Genomic DNA, 17024 nt, shown 5'->3' with positions numbered 1-17024 from the left:
ATCTTTATTTATTAAATTCAAAAAGGCAAGATTGTGTATTTATAGCTTTGTTCTATAGTGCAAACTACTATTATTTAATTTAGGTGCTACCAGAACTGCCTGCATGTCAACAGTAAAAACAAGACTTTCTTCAAGTGTGTCATTCTCCTTCTTAGATCTAGATTCTACTTTCTTCTTTGGATATTTTAAATATTCTTTGAACATTTCAAAGATCCTTTTTGAGTTTCTTTACACGAACATCGATTCTGTATAACTCTAGGGTGGCTTGGAGCTTCATAATTCCACTTTCCTTCTTTTTTCTTTCATGGTATTATTTTTCTGACTCTGATATTGACTCACTCAACTTTTTGATTGATTTTTTAAAATGACTCCTTTTCTTTCTTTTATTGTTTTTCTGTGAAACGTTTTCATAGTCAAATTCAGAGTCAGAAATAATTTTGTATGCTATCAGACTTTCTTGCATAGTTTCATCTAATATTAAATCTTCTATATGGATGGATGGTCTAGTAAAAATAGGTTGGTTGATAGTACTTGTAAAATAATTTATAGGACTATTTTCTATTTTTACAAAGAGCTGTGCTTGATATTATCTTCAAAAATCAGACTATTGGTACAGTGGTGGTCATCAGTCATTAATTCAAACAAAGGAAATTTATCTAAACGGGAAACCTTACTAAGAGTTTCGCAATCATCTTTAGCCTATTATTATTTTGTGGTAAGAGTATACTAGCAATATCTCCTATACGTATCTTATTTAAAATGGTAGGTTAGAGGTAGTCGTAATTTGTACTTGAGCTTACGTGATCAGATATTTCTTTGGATATAATAAATTAAATTTCGACATTTTCAACCACAGACCATTTTTTGGGGCTAGATGCTTGAGATGACGTCGATTGCAGTGCTTTTTTTTATTTTTTTCTTCTTTATTTGCGCACATGTCCAGGATTTTACGGCTACAACAAGAAGCGAAACGAAGGGCTTTTTCGCAATCCAAATTTGTGTGAGAATCCGCCACGTTCTAAATAGTTTATCTGGCAACCTAAACAAACTGAAGTTTGTTAACGTATTGAGAAGTGTTGTTTCGTGTATTTTGTTTAATAGTAAAAAAAGAATAATACTATTATACATATTTTTGTATATACATATACATATTTTAAGACCTTAAAAAAGTATAATATAATTAAAAAGTATAAAATAATAGTAAAAAAAAGAATATTACTGATATACATGTTTTGTATATACATATGTATATATATTTTAATACCTTAAAAAATCGATAAAAAGTAATAGAAATCGACTGATTTTTATCTCTATTTTGAAAGTAACTCTTAAATTCAATCGCTTTTTATCGTTTTTTTTAACGTACTAAAGTACATTTAGTGCGTTAATTTGTTTGTATAAAAAAAAAATAAATCGATATTTTTGACTTAAGATCTTTTTACTTATCAGTACAGAATTGATGTATGGGTTACACCAAATTTTACAGAAAAAAATACAATTCATACAAAACAGATCTACTTAAAAACCATTAGTTTTAATAATTACTTTGTTTCTCAGTGTAACTATGACTTAACTTCTGTTTTGAATGACTTACTCATTACTTTTCTTACTGTACTAAGTAGTTTAACTATCATTCTCCCTCCGAAATTTCTGTCCTACGAACATCAAAAGTATATACCGACAAAGCTTTCGCTTCTTGTTGGGTGGTGTATTCTGTGGTTTTACGCATAATGTGTTTTTGTCAATTTTAAAAGAAAACTGACTGTGGCTGTTTTTCGCAATTGTGTATTCTTTACACCCTAGAATGGTATCAAAAACGTCATAACTAAAAAAATGGATTTCGCAGGTTTACACTCTAAGCCGACGATATCATGCATCGAGTATGGGAAAATCGTAGTTTGAAAAATTGGTATTGTCGTACTTTTTTCTGATAGTATGTATATTCATTAAACACTTAAAAATTTACAATAAAATTATACAAAGCGTTCATTTTTAATAACCATGTTTGTATTGTTTATGAATATTTATTTTATAGATTACAAGCTGTTTTATTATTCTCCTATGTGGAAATATCGCTGGAGTCTGTACTCATTATCCCAGGGAAGTTGCACAGAGGAAAGCTTTTTTAGAAACACGTCAATGTATTGAAGCTAGACTAAAAATTCAAAGAGAAAATCAACAACAGGTAAGAAATATTATAATTTTTGATAAAAAGTGTTTTTTGTTTTACTGTCAAATATAGATTTAATTTTTTAACTCTTTTTATGGTATCCGCTATTTAGTCTTCTCTTATGTGTCATCTCCTTAAATAAATGGTTAAAATAATGGACAAAAATCTCTGACGACCTATGCCTTATTGATAGAAAAAGGAAAGAAGTTTGTAAAAAAGGAACTGAAACTACGATCCGGCGTCTGAAAAGGATATGAATATGAATACAAGAAAATATCTACTAAGCTAAATTAACGAGAGTTGTTTAGTATACCAGGAAAAATCTATGTACTAAGTTTTAAAAGTCAGTCTAAAAGGCATATGAATGAAATAAGAAAAAACGACCTATTGCGTTAAGCTTAATGGGGTTCTTTCTTGCACCAATTAGAATCTCTCTACTTCCATCATCTTCTGGAACTTGCACTTTGTAGTGCAAGTTCTAAGACACTAGAAATTTTTCCTTAAAAAAATTTTAAAAAGTCATCAGAAACACTATTTCTATAACGACTTGTCGTGTTCTTCGTAATTATAACTTAATAATTTATTAAAATAATAAAACAGAAAAATGTATGAAAAATTAAAACGTTCAAGGAATAAATAGGTAATTCATTTTTAGAATACTAAAGTCGTTACCGAGTTGTGAAATTTGCGCCAAATATATGCAATATTCATTATATTATTAACCGATTTTATGCTGATACCATGTTGAGATTATTTTGTTATTAGAAATAATAATTAGCTTTAAGTCTGCCTAAAGAGATGTTCACTCATCAAGTGAAATACTCTTCACTTAAACAAGTGAACTATTTCGTATACTTTTATAACATATTTCTGCATACTAATAAATTGTAAAATGTGAGTTTAAATATAGACCAATGGCTGCTTATAGATGTACTGTTTACTCCTTTGTATAACCTTCTTTTTGTATATTGTGTGTTAGACATTATCAATAAAAAAATATTAACTTTTAATAGCAACCTCCAATTTAAGATCAGAGCGCCACCTCTTTGCCAATCAATACATCTTATAGACTGAAAACAAATGCTTCTGGTTTTAACGTCCTTAGCAAATTATCTTTTAACAACTTTAAACCCACCTTTCATTTTAGGCAAGAATTCGTCATATATTAAAATTTACAGAAAATCCAAACCTTCAACAAATACATCAATATTTTTAATAAAGTAAAATCTTCAGTACCTTTTTTATGACAAACAAGCACCAAGCATATCCGCAAATAATCAAAAACGAGTATAACCACATAATTTGGTCATATATTGGCTACCAGCACATCTTCAAAAACTTATTTCCAACTTCTCCTGCTGGAGTTAGATACCCCACTAGAATATCTGATAAAATAGAGAAATTTAAGTTATTAGAAGAATCTACCATATTAATTAGAGATTATTATTAAAGTCTTCATATACATAAAAAAATTATCATATACCAAATTGATTATAACCACAGACTGATAAATTTTATTCTTTCCTCCATACGCTTCCAGCTAATTGTATTTTGCGAAAATTACATTCAGTTTATTCTCCGTATGTTATCTGTCCATCGCGAGGCTGGTCTTCCCCGGCTTCTACTATATTTAGGCGGTCTCCACTCCAACAATTTCTTAATCTATCTATCATCGCTGAGCCGTGCTACATGTCCTGCAATTTAGTCTGGATATTTTTTTATGATATCTTCTATTCTGGTTCTGTAAAATTCTCTCTTCGTTTAAATAACTTAAACTTGGTACTTAAGAATCAATATCTACAGATCCAATATCATATTTTACACAAATGTTTATAATACAGTGATGAGTGTCTTACCACCCGGCTTTTTAACATAAGAGATAGAAAACACAGTTATCTTGTGAAATAAAAAGAGATGAAACTCGTAGAGGTGAGAAATAGTCAATGACGTATAATATATAGACTAAGCAGTCCCATGGTACAATGAATACAAAAGGTATGATACATAATGTTCCAAGATCGGTTCGCTTTCGCGCATGACGTGGTCAAGAACGCTTATTCCCGCAACATTTGAATGTAGTATAGGAAAGACTTTTGATTTTAAGTTTTTTTTTATATAATTTGGGTAATTTAATTATGGAAAATGGGCGGATAAAAACTGCCTAACAGTCAGTACAACCAAAACCGTATATCAAGTACTTAGCCTTTCAACAAAACAGACTGCTGTCAAGCTGACGTATAAAGGAGTTGATCTGGAAAGACAGGACGTAACAAAATACTTGGAGGTGTACATAGATAAGAAAATGACGTGGAAACCTCAAATCGACGACATTGCAGAGAAAGCCACAAAGAGATGTCGACTGCTCAAACGTCTCACAGCAACAAAGTGGGGCACCACGCAAGATGTCCTGGTAGCAACATACAAAACCTATGTCCGGCCGATATTAGAATATGGGAGTGAAGCTACAATAACTGCGAGTACAAATACCACCTCCAAGCTTGAAGTCGCCCAGAACACTGCCCTTCGCGTCATCACCGGTGCTCCAAAATCAACACCGATTACATCAATGGAAGCCCAGACCAGTATTGAACCAATACAATGCCGCAGAGAGCAACACGCGTTAACCTTCTGGGAAAGGCAAAGACGAATACTTCCACAAAAATGGGACGAATATAGACAAGCAGCCTCACGTCTTAAAACACAAACCACTCCGCTTACAGTAGCAAACCAAATCATGGAAAAATACCACATTGTCCTGTCGGAAGCCGCCCCCTTCCCAGCGCAAACCACACTGGCCCGCTGTCTACCAAACACAGAATTACTGCTTGAAAACCATAACGACCCGAAGCACTTATCGTCAGACATTGCCCTAAGGAAAGCCGCCCTAGAGACGATACACACCAAGTACCCAGCACATGAGTGGCTCCACATCTACTGCGATGGATCCTCGATGCCGGACTCTGGAAGAACAGGAGCAGGATATGTCTCATCGTTCTTCAAAGGCTCTATAGCTGTGGGTGCCCCTCTCAGCAACTACGACGGCGAAATTGCTGCTATACACGAAGCTGCAAAAAATCTTGAGAATTTCCAACACCCCCAAAAAGTTGCCTTCTTCATTGACTGCCAAGCCGCAATCCTCGCTCTGTCGACAAATCGATACACCGACTGTGCCAAAACAATATCTTGTCGTGTCCAACTATCGAACTTTATGGAAAAAGTGTGGCTGATTACTCTACAATGGATCCCTAGTCATGTCGGTGTTGAAGGAAATGAAGCGGCGGATGAACTTGCAAAATAAGGCACTACTTTTCCACAGCCCCCTAGCTTCCAATCATACACATCAGCAAAGTCCACCATTAGAAGAGGAATCAAAGCGAAGATAAAAGAGCAGCAAATACAAGCCGGTGCTGGAAAATCTTGGGCCCACCTAATAGAGTCACCAATCCCTCGCAACTTGCCGAGACCCATTAGTGTAGCCGTGTTCAGAACAACTACGGGGCATGACTACCTGGCCTCCCATCTACATCGCATCGGCGTCCGCGAAAATGACAACTGTCCATTATGTGATCAGCCCCAGATGGATGCTGCTCACCTTCCAGAGTGCCCAGCCCTGAAAACAGACCCACCCGAGGAGGATGAAGATCGCCTACGAGAAACGGCTCGTCTATACTGGTCAGCGCGCCACCAAATGGCTAACATGCCAAGGGTGGGCGTTGGCTAGTAAGTAAGTAAGTAAGTAGGTAATTTAATTATAGTAATTATAAAGAGAAGATAAAATTATGTCATTATAATATTTTATTCATAAATAAAATGTTGAAGTTAATTTAAATTTATTGATTGTCGGTACAGTTATTTTGTTAACATAGATATCCTTTATAAAACAAATTTTAATTATTTTTTATTACACGTAGGTACAGGTTAATTAACTTATACTCCAGAGTTCGATATTTCAGATGTTTAAAAAGATACAAAAAACTGGTAATGGAGGTACACAAAATCAAAATAAATAATGACAAAGTCAACTTTATTTAGATCGGATGAGCTAGCTGGCCATCGAATATGAGTGTAGTAAGGTCACACAATATTGCACAACATTTTAAATGACATCTTTTGTAATATTTAAACAAAATAATCTTGGTATTGTTTATAATAATGATAACATTACATATTTTAATAATGATAACATGATTTAACAAAGAAAAATATCTTATTTTGGAAGATGGTAAATTGATTTCTTCCGAAACAGTTCTTATTGCAAATTGCATAGCAGGCTGAGGCTATGAGTCTAAAAAAATAACAACAATTTTACAGTAACATGTTAAAAAGATTTAAACTGATATATTCATATGAATACTGGGTCTTCGTTAATCTGCAAAATGAAAGATATTATAATGGAGTTTTTTCTAGTTGCATAACTAGCACATCACTCAGTTTGAAACCTAAATAAAATTTAGGAAGTGGTATATGGAGAAGGAGATGATAAATTAGAGAAGAACTAGCAAAGAAGTTATAATAAAAAGAATGGCTTAGCTCAAAAGAACACAGAGACACAAAACCTCAAGCACGAATTCGGGCTAGCCTCACTACACTAGAATTTGGCTTTGAGATAAAAGGAAAAGAGATCTTTTAACCTAATGAATATAAAAGGGGTAAGATAAGAGAATATACAGAGATGCCTAGGAAAATACTGAAATGGGCGCCAGCTAATTTCTGAAGGAAATTAACAAAAAAATAAATAAAGTTATGAACAACAAGGAATAAAGTACTATTGATATAATACCCTGTAATAATGTTTAAAAACCGAAAAGACACTATTGACCTTGTTCTGCTATATTATAACTGTAAGCAGGAACTGAAATAAAAGCAAAACTACTTGTAACAAATATATTTATAATATTAACAACTAACAAAACTCACCTATATATATATATATATATATATATATATATATATATATATATATATATATATAGAAAATATAATTACAGTAGTGTAACTAGTAGTGTTACTAAAAAACCGTGACGGTTATACAAAAGAAACTACCTTACCTAACAAATATACGACTATTATGTGTCGAAGCAGCTAAACACCAGATCTATGTGTAAGTGTTATGCTTACACATAGATGCTGGGAGATATCTAAAGTGATCAAGTGTGATGAGTATGGCCAACAGACTCGGAAAGATATATATATATATAATTTTAAAAACCCTGATACATAAATTTCTTCCCTTCCCTTTTAAAAACCCGCTATAAAAAATCATGAACCCCTTCCCTATCAATGAATCTAATTTAATTAATTTATAACTATTTACCTAACTTTTTATAGCTGATACAAAAACTGTAATAAGTACTAACCTTGGAATATGCATATACAAAGTTGTAAATTACAAGAAAAACCTTAACCCTGAGAAACTTGTTGTTAATGTCTGTCACAACACTACAGCTGTCCTGGTTAGGTCCCCTTAAGACTCTGAATGTCCTTGGGGCTCCGAAAAAAAAACGAATGAAGAAGAACGCTGTGGTTCTGGAGACAATCGGTTCCTGGTTACCAATGGGTTGAAGTATGTGTTTGGTTAAACCACTTCTAATCTTAAACGTTATCCTAATCGGGTGAAATCTACAAAAAATAACATTTAGAGAAACATCAAGGCACCCAAAGATGACTGTCAACACATACTCTTACATCGAATTACCACAATAAACAAACATTTTATTTCATCAGCTGACTGTCATCCTGTCTATTTATTGCGTCTGCGCATTTAAAGAATATCTAGTAAATTAGGCATGAAAGTTTTTATACCGAGTAGGTATACAAAAAAAAACAGAAAAAAACTAATTAGGTGTCCGATAAATTTACGATCTAGGCTCAAGGCCACATGATACATATGAGAAAACTCGGATTTTACACTTTTAATATTTCAAAAGACAATGAAAATATCAATAAAATGATAGGCCTATAAAACTAAATGATTTAGTTGCTCACCTGGGTTTTAAATAATTATTTCGGTAGATTTGGAAGCCGGGTTTTAAATATTCATTTATGCAGATTTGGAAGCCGGTTTTTTAATCAAGATTTTTTATCATTTGTTCCAATTTCTCCCTTGATGTTCAGGGAAAACATTACATCCAATCCCAGATTTTCTACCCGATTTTAAGACAAAAAAATGCCGGTTAAGGCTTGGAGAAATATACCTCTCTGTATGAGTTGTTGGCCAAAACTGACTTTAGAACGAGCTACTCTTGACCTGTAGTTGTTACACTTGCGCATCGTCTCGTCTATTGCCCATAAACGTTTTATAAACGGGATTCTGAGGGGTTTTAGGATTTTAATAATAAATTATATTAATTAATTATATGTTAGCAGTTGTGACTGCTACATCCTCCCTCAACTCCAGAAAAAAAAGGAAAACTTTCCACTTACCAGAAGTTTCCTTTTTTTATTGTCTAGGACAATCTAGCCTTAAAGACAAACCAGACAATGAATATGATGAAGCCGAAACGTTGTGGTGTCAACCACAAGGATTTTGAGCTTATCAGCCACACTGTTTACTCAGGAGATGGGATAAAAGTAATGACACTGACAGACGTACAGTAGACAGACAGCATGTGATCTATTTAAGTATGTGTAATTTACCAAAAAAATTAAAATAATTTAATTTATTTAGACAAAGTATTAAGAAGAGTAAAAAAAAACATATAACTCAATCACTTAGGTACTTTCTAAATATAATTCAATAACCTTATAGCAATATCAATCTCAATACCAATATATTCAATATAATTCAATTCAACCTTGTATAGAGTAAATTAACCTTCGACAATACTTAAATTCTATATTTCTAAGTATTAGTAAAACTATAAATAAACTACACTACTGAGGTGTGTTAACAACCTCTAAAAAAAACGACCAAGAACCATTCACAACACAAACTCAACAAAGGCCTATCAAGTTTACCCAACGTTGACACTAGAGCGAACAGATTCTATGAATCACTCAAGAGTTCAATGAGGGCTTAATTTATTAGGACTAGTTGAAACTATATTACTACAAACCTAAACATCTATATGATATGGTTCTGGATATCAGCAACATATTCGAAAATTCAAGGTAAAAGATAATTCAATACATCTACTTGCTTTAGCAGCGGTAGGGAAAACACACAATCGGTAAAGGCACTAGCAAGCCTAGATACTAGCAAGCCTAGATACTAGCAAGCCCACTATACTCATGGTATAGGGTATGCTAAAAAAAATAAGTAAGTTAACTGCAATCCCAACTCGTAGTAAAGAATATGCACAAAAGGTAAAAGATAATTGCAAGTCCAGATCTACTCATGGTAGAGGATATGCACAAAACTCACTTCTACCAGCTATACTCTTGGTAGAAGGAAAGATAAAAGAGATCCTAACTGTAATACCCAAACTGTACTATTGACGTGGTCCAATTCTTTACTCACGACAAGAACAGTAAAAGACAGATTTTTAGGACTCCATAATCAAGATAAAGATAAGATATATATTCATAAGATATAGATAAGAAATAAACTTATCCAGGTAATGGTAAAGATAACTAAATTAAGGTAGAGGTACGAGATAAACTCAATTAAGGTAAAGATAAAGATACACTCAAGGTAAAGATAAACTCACATCTACCAATCCGTACGAATGGTAGGTAGACAGGTACAAACTCAAGATACTAAGATATGTTAAACTCAAATTCTTGAGAAGATAACAACATAGGAGATAACAAACCAAGTTAAACAGACTTACTTACTGCTGAATATCAGAACGATCCAATTCTAAATGACACATTCTAATTTCAACCTAAGAGACGCTCAAGGAACAACTAATATGTATTGATATATTTCTGAGCCAAGTGAGGGCATACATCCAGGGTGATCAATCCTGAACCCACGCTAAAACACCGACACAGTAAGTGAATATGAATGCATAAGCTTTATGGCCATGGTCCACAAAACCATACAACACTATTAAAGAAAATATTTGGAATGTTTTCCGCATTATCCCTGTAAATATCTATTCAACTCAGAACTCAAGATGGGGAAATTCCCATATATCCATCCTGTACTCCTATGATATGCAGTTGGACTTTTAAGAGAAAACAAACAACAAAATTAACAAGTCCATAAACTAAGATAATAACCAACATTAAGATAAGATAAAAAAAATAGAAGGCAAAATAGCACAACATCTTTGCCAGGTAAACAAAATAGATAAACCGATCTTAAACAACCAAACTGGTACAGCATTTTAACACTAATGGATTTACATTAATGGACCAGTTAATCTTCATTTGAAGATGAGGAATCCAAATTATCTGACAAGTTATATGGACCTACTGTCTTGTCCTCCAGTAAGTCTTTGACATGAAACCTTTCTAGTTTCCTGCCAGTGGAAGTTTCCTTCAATTCATACATTAAAGGAGAAATGACCTTAATAACTGTGCAAGGTATGTACTTCTGACATAACTTGGCCGATTGAAAGTTCACTTTATCAGATTTGACAAAGTTTCTTTTCAACACAGAATCTCCAATTCTGAAGGATAACTCTCGCTTTCTCAAGTCATAATGGCATTTATTTCTAGCATAAGATGCTTTCAAACGTTTGCGAACATCCACATAAATATCAGAAAGATGCTGGATATCTTCTAAACGGTGTAATTTATCTGATATAGTGGGAAAGTTATTGGCATTTTCTGAAATTGTACCAAAATAATCACCAGAATGAGGAACATGACGACCAAACATCAAATAAGATGGAGGACATTTGGTTATTTCGTGAGAAGTCCTGATAGCCTGTACTATAGAGTGGATATGAGTATCCCAAGCTCTTTGATCAGGAAAGGAATATGACCTTAAAGCAGTCACGATTGATTTATTAACTGTTTCGGTATGATTGACTTGTGGATGATAGTTCGCATTGTACCAGATCTTTTGGACATTATATTTAGACATGAGGTCGCGAAAAGCCTTAGCTATGAACTGTGGTCCATTATCGCAAGACACGATCTGTGGAACACCATAAATTAAGAAAACCTCATTCTCAAGATACTTGATAATGGATGAAGTAGTTGCCTTAGACATAGTATGAACCAAAGGAAATTGTGTAAAATAACCGTCAACTACCAAGGCATACTGAGAACCTTTATAAGACCTAGGATAAGGACCAATGAGATCTAAAGATATAAGTTGAAATGGAAAATCAATCCGTCGATAACTACCCATTAAACCTGGTTGGGGAAGATTTGTCGGTTTGCATGTAGCACCGATTTTGCTTTTAGCGATATAGCTACGTACAGTTTGACGCATCTTCGGCCAGTAATAGAGTTCCGATATACGACGGAAAGTTTTGTAAAAACCAAAATGAGCTGCAGTAGGATGGTCATGAAAAGTAGCCAAAACCTCTGCTCTATTAGGAGTTGGAACGACTATCTTCCAATCCGACATTCCAGTAAGGGCATCCATGGAACTTAAGACATGTTTATACAAAACACCATGTTCAACTTTAAAATCAGGAAATTTACCTGGTACATTCTGTACATCATACAACATTTTTCGATACCAGTCATCTGGTTGCAAGGAAGATAAATCTAACAAATTAATATCGAACGTTCTAGAGAGTGCATCAGCGACTACTACACCTGCAGCTTTACGATGAACAATCTTATAATCATATTGTGCCAATTTTAAAATCCACAAACGAGGAGATGGGTTCTTCATATTCTGTAACCACACCAAACTACTATGGTCAGTTATGACCGTGAAAGAACGACCCTCAAGAAAATATCTGAAATGTTCAATACCAGTAATTATAGCTAGCAACTCTTTTTCAGTTGTAGTATAATTTTTCTGTCTTCTTCTTCACGTGCCATCTCCGCGACGGAGGTTGGCAATCATCATGGCTATTCTGATCTTAGATGCTGCTGCTCTAAATAGTTCAATTGATGTGCATCCGTACCATTCCCTCAAGTTACGCAACCATGAGATTCTTCTTCTTCCTACACTTCTCTTGCCCTGGATTTTTCCTTGTATAATCATTTGAAGTAGGTTGTATCTCTCATTACGCATAACATGCCCCAGGTATTGCAGCTTTCGTGTCTTGATGGTTTCCAATACTTCCATTCTTTTGTTGATTCTTCTCATGACTTCGTTGTTTGTTACATGCTCGGTCAATGATATCTTCAGGATTCTTCTATACACCCACATTTCAAATGCTTCCAACTTTTTAGCAGTCGACGCGTTAAGTGTCCATGCTTCTATCCCATAAAGCAGAGTCGAGAAAATATAGCACCTTGCCAGCCTGACTCTCAAGTCCAATTTTAGTTCTCTTGCACAAAGTACCTTTCTCATTTTATTGAAGTTTGTACGTGCTTTCTCTATTCGAACTTTGATTTCTTTGGAGTAATCGTTTGTGTGATTAATTATTGTGCCAAGATAGTGGTAGTTTTCAACTTGTTCTAAAGCACTACCGTTAATTGTCAGGCTTTCACCATTATTTTGGGTTTTTGATATCCTCATAAATTTGGTTTTCTTGGTGTTTATTGATAATCCATATTCCTCTCCATACTCAACTATCTTGTTCATTAGCTTTTGGAGGTCTCGGAGGTTGTCTGTTATTATGATAGTATCGTCCGCATATCTAATGTTGTTAATTGGTGTTCCATTGACCTTGATTCCTGCTGTTTCTCTCTCAAGAGCTCTTTTCATAATTTCTTCAGAGTATGCATTGAATAGTAGTGGTGACAGAACACACCCCTGTCGCACTCCTCTTTTAACTTCGAACTCTTCTGATGTGTGTTCATTAATGCGTACGTGTGCCTGCTGTTTATAATATAGATTTGTTATAATTCGAAGGTCATTGTGATGTATTTGTTTTGCTTTGAGGATGTCCATTAGCTCTTTGTGGCGGACTTTGTCGAAAGCTTTGTTGTAGTCTATGAAACAGACGTACATATCTTGGTTCACATCCAAGCATCTCTGGATTAGTACGTTGAATGCAAATAGAGCTTCACGGGTACCTACGCCATTACGGAATCCAAATTGAGTTTCTTCAATATCCATATCAAGTGTTTTGTAAATGCGTTTATGAATGATCTTTAAAAACAATTTAAGTGTGTGAGACATCAGGCTTATGGTACGGTGGTCAGTGCATTCTCTAGCATTTTTCTTTTTTGGGAGACAAATGAATGTTGAGGTCAACCATTCGTTGGGTATGTCACCCGATTGATAAATTTTATTAAAAAGCTTTAAGAGGACATCAATGTACTCATTTTCTATTATTTTAAGGATATCAATAGGCAGTTGATCTGGCCCCGGGCTTTTTCCGTTTCTGGTGTTCTTTAGTGCATACATTATTTCTTCCTTTGTAATTTCTGCACTTGTTTCTCTGTCCTCAAAAGACAAGTCTTGTGGGTTTCCTCTTTCGTCGTCGAAGAGCTCTTCCATATACTCTTCCCATCGTTTTAGTTTTTCGTCAGTCGTTATCATAGTATTTCCATTTTTATCTAGAAGAGTTGTATTGTGGTTTCTTTTTTGCAGTCCTGCCATTTCTTTAATCTTTTTATGTATGTTGAATAGGTCGTATTTGTTCTGAAGATCCTCTATCTCTTTACATTTTTCCTCATAGTAAGTTTGTTTTGTCTCTCTTATCTTTTTTCTGATTTCGTTGTTAATGATTTTGTAATTGTGACTGTCTTTGTTCTTGGCTTGTCTTCGTTGTTCCATCATGCCGAGTATCTCGTCTTTCTTTCGTGTCGGTTCTTTTAATATCTCTTTGCATGGAGCGAGGAGGCAGTTTTTTAGTGTTTCCCATTGTTCGTTTATCTCGTAAGGGTTAGTATCTAATTTATCAATGTTTTCGTATATTTTCTGTTGAAGTTTGATTTTTATATCAACTTCTTTCAGTTTTCTAACATCTAATTTTGGAGTTCTTTGTGGTTTTCTTATACGTTTAAGCTTAAGCGTGACATTAGCGAGTTATGGTCTGATGCGACATCTGCTCCTGGATATGTTTTAACTGATTTGATGGTGTTACGATATATCTCTTTAATCATTATATAGTCGATTTGGTTTCTTACAACTTTTTCCGGTTTATCTGCTGGTGAGCGCCATGTATATAACCGTCTCATTGGTAATTTAAAGAACGTGTTTGTGATTATTAGACTTTGTTCTTGGCAGAATTGTATTAGACGATCGCCTCTATCGTTACGTTCCCCTAGTCCTTGGTCTCCCATTACTGTTCCAGCTCTTCCTTTGCCGACTTTTGCATTGAAATCGCCCATAACTACCGTGATTTCCCTGTTCTTTGTCATTTTCAGTGCATCTTCAATTTGTTGGTAGAATATTTCTACTTCATCTTCTGTTGCATCCGTCGTTGGCGCATATACCTGGATCAGATTTAGTTTTGTGTGTGATGTACTTATTTGTAGTAGCATCACTCTTTCTGAGATTGGGACAAAGCCCTCTATTGACTTGTTGACCTCTGTATCGACAATAATTGCTACTCCACGTCTATGTTGGTTATCAGTGTTTCCCGAATAATATAAGGTACCGGTTTTTGTTGAAAGATATCCTGAGTTAGGCCACCATGTTTCGCTTACTCCTAATATATTTATATTCAGTCTTCCCATTTCCTGAAGGATGTTATGCATTTTACCAGGTTGATACATGCTTTTGACGTTCCACGTACCTATTTTTGTTTTTGATAATTTTAGTTTGTCTTGTTTCGAAGTTTAACAAGGGTTTCGCCGGTTAACGACCTGGGAGTCCTTGTCTGTTCCTCCCCTGCCGGATCTTGGGCTCCGATTCCCATGATCAGTTTCTTTTTTTCCTTTAGTACTCATTGCCATGATAATTGTACTAGAGATATCCAATTGGATCTTTAATGCAGTGGTTTCTCCTTGCCTTCTGCATCCTTATGCCGTTGGCCATTTACTTGATTCATTCGCCTTTGGTGCCAATTTCTTAGCACTAGGACAAAAGAGTGCCCTTCCACTTACCAACTCATCCGCCCGAAGCCGTTGGCCAGTAAGTGTGGGATTGCTTATACCGGCAATCGCTTGGTGGAATTTTCGCCATATCTGGCTTCCCTCACTTAGTTTAGCCTGCAGACCAATGCAGTTGCCCGGGGTGTGGCACGTGGAGCCATAAGTGAGAGTTAGCTGTCTTATGAGGACCAGTTATCAAGAACCATCTCCCGTCTATGACGCTCGATGTGGTCGTTCCGATAAAAGGTGCTACCTCTATAACACAACTCTACACCCCAAATTTTTCTGTGCTTTATTTAATTTCTTGCTTGTATAAGCTATGGGGTGTTCTTCTTCATCTACCATTTGATAAAGTACACCTCCAGATGCAGTGTTAGAACAGTCTGTCATCAGATAAAAAGGCTTAGTAAAATCTGGGGCTACCATAACAGGAGAATTTGTGAGAGCCTCCTTGATTTTAATGAAAGCTTCATTAGCCTCAGGAGTCCACACAATATTTTGTCCCTTTTTCCGATTTTGAAGTAAATCTGTGATAGGAGACAACAAGGTCGAATAAGACTTAACAAACTTCTTATAATAACCAACCATTCCTAACAATCGACGGACCTGAGTGGTATTTTTAGGCACAGGAAAATCCCGAATCGCTGACATCTTATCAGGATCAGTACGAAGACCCTGAGAATCTACAACATATCCTAAAAACTTAATAGAGTCACGACAAAAGCTGCTTTTATCCAAATTAATAGTCAAATTTGCGTCTTTTAAACGCTGAAACAACTGCTGCAATACAGAGATATGAGTTTCGAAATCAGGAGTAATGACAAGAAAGTCATCAAGATAGTATTGACAAAATGGGTCTAAAGCAGGACCTATTACCAAATCCATTAGTCGACACATAGTCTGAGGAGCAGACACAAGACCAAAAGGCATTGTAGTGAACTGATACAATCCTTTGCCTTTTACTGCAAAGGCAGTAAGCTTTTTACTCTCCTCGCTGAGAGGAATCTGTAAAAACGCCTTCTTTAGGTCGATGGATGAAATAAATTTTGCATTCTGTAATTTATTTAGGATGATATCTATACGAGGTATAGGATAAGCATCTCTGTTCATAGTTATACCGTTAAGTTTACGTCCGTCAAAACAGACACGAAAAGTCCTTCCTTTTATCTTTCTTTTTTGTCAGCCACAGAGGGCTACAAAAAGAAGAAGTACTGGGCTCAATAATACCTAACTTAAGCATTTCATCTACCTCCTTTACTAGACTTTCATGCCAGGCTTGAGCCAAGGGATATTGATATTGCCTGAAGGGCTTAGACGAACCAACATCAATGTGATGTTCGATGAGATGAGTTCGACCTAACTGATTTTTCGATGAGATAGAAGAGAATGATGTGATGACACTATTTAACTGCTCTAATTCCTGAGCATTAAGTCGACTCATATCTTTAACAGCATTGACACAAGAGATATTAAAAGAAGACACAGATAAGGAAAATTCAGTAAAATTTAATTCACTATTAAAAGTTTTCAGAAAATCCATACCTAGGGTGACTGAATTCTTAACTGAAGGAATAACAAAGAATGTAATCATTCTTTTACAAAAACTAACAGAAATCTCAGTAGTGAATTGACCTAAAATTGGTTGAACTTGACCATCAGCTGTAGTCACTTGCAAACTTTGATCTATTCCTATATTTACATTTGAATTCTGGAGAAATTCCAGACCTAGAGAACCTAAAATAGAGATATTGGACCCTGTGTCCAGTAAAGCTAAACAAGAATGTCCTAAGATAGATATTTCAAGATATGGACGATTATCCTTGTTTTTTCGAACTAACAATGAGTT

At 34.9% G+C, this 17024-nt stretch overlaps 1 protein-coding gene across 3 annotated transcripts in view; it reads left to right on the top strand.

The window, feature by feature from the left end:
• The window catches only part of LOC140451697 (adenylate cyclase type 6), a 3083308-nt gene that overhangs the window by 1606468 nt on the left and 1459816 nt on the right, over nucleotides 1-17024 (top strand). For all 3 annotated transcript variants that reach the window (XM_072545540.1, XM_072545547.1, XM_072545553.1), the window contains one exon: nucleotides 2036-2185. In XM_072545540.1, the coding sequence (XP_072401641.1) occupies nucleotides 2036-2185 (150 nt within the window). The remainder of the gene's footprint in view (nucleotides 1-2035; nucleotides 2186-17024) is intronic.

This window comes from Diabrotica undecimpunctata, chromosome 1 (genome assembly GCF_040954645.1).
Source record: "Diabrotica undecimpunctata isolate CICGRU chromosome 1, icDiaUnde3, whole genome shotgun sequence".
Taxonomy (NCBI): Eukaryota; Metazoa; Arthropoda; class Insecta; order Coleoptera; family Chrysomelidae; genus Diabrotica; species Diabrotica undecimpunctata.
The sequence above is the reverse complement of the archived record's forward strand: the minus strand, read 5'-3'. Positions and strand labels throughout refer to the sequence as shown.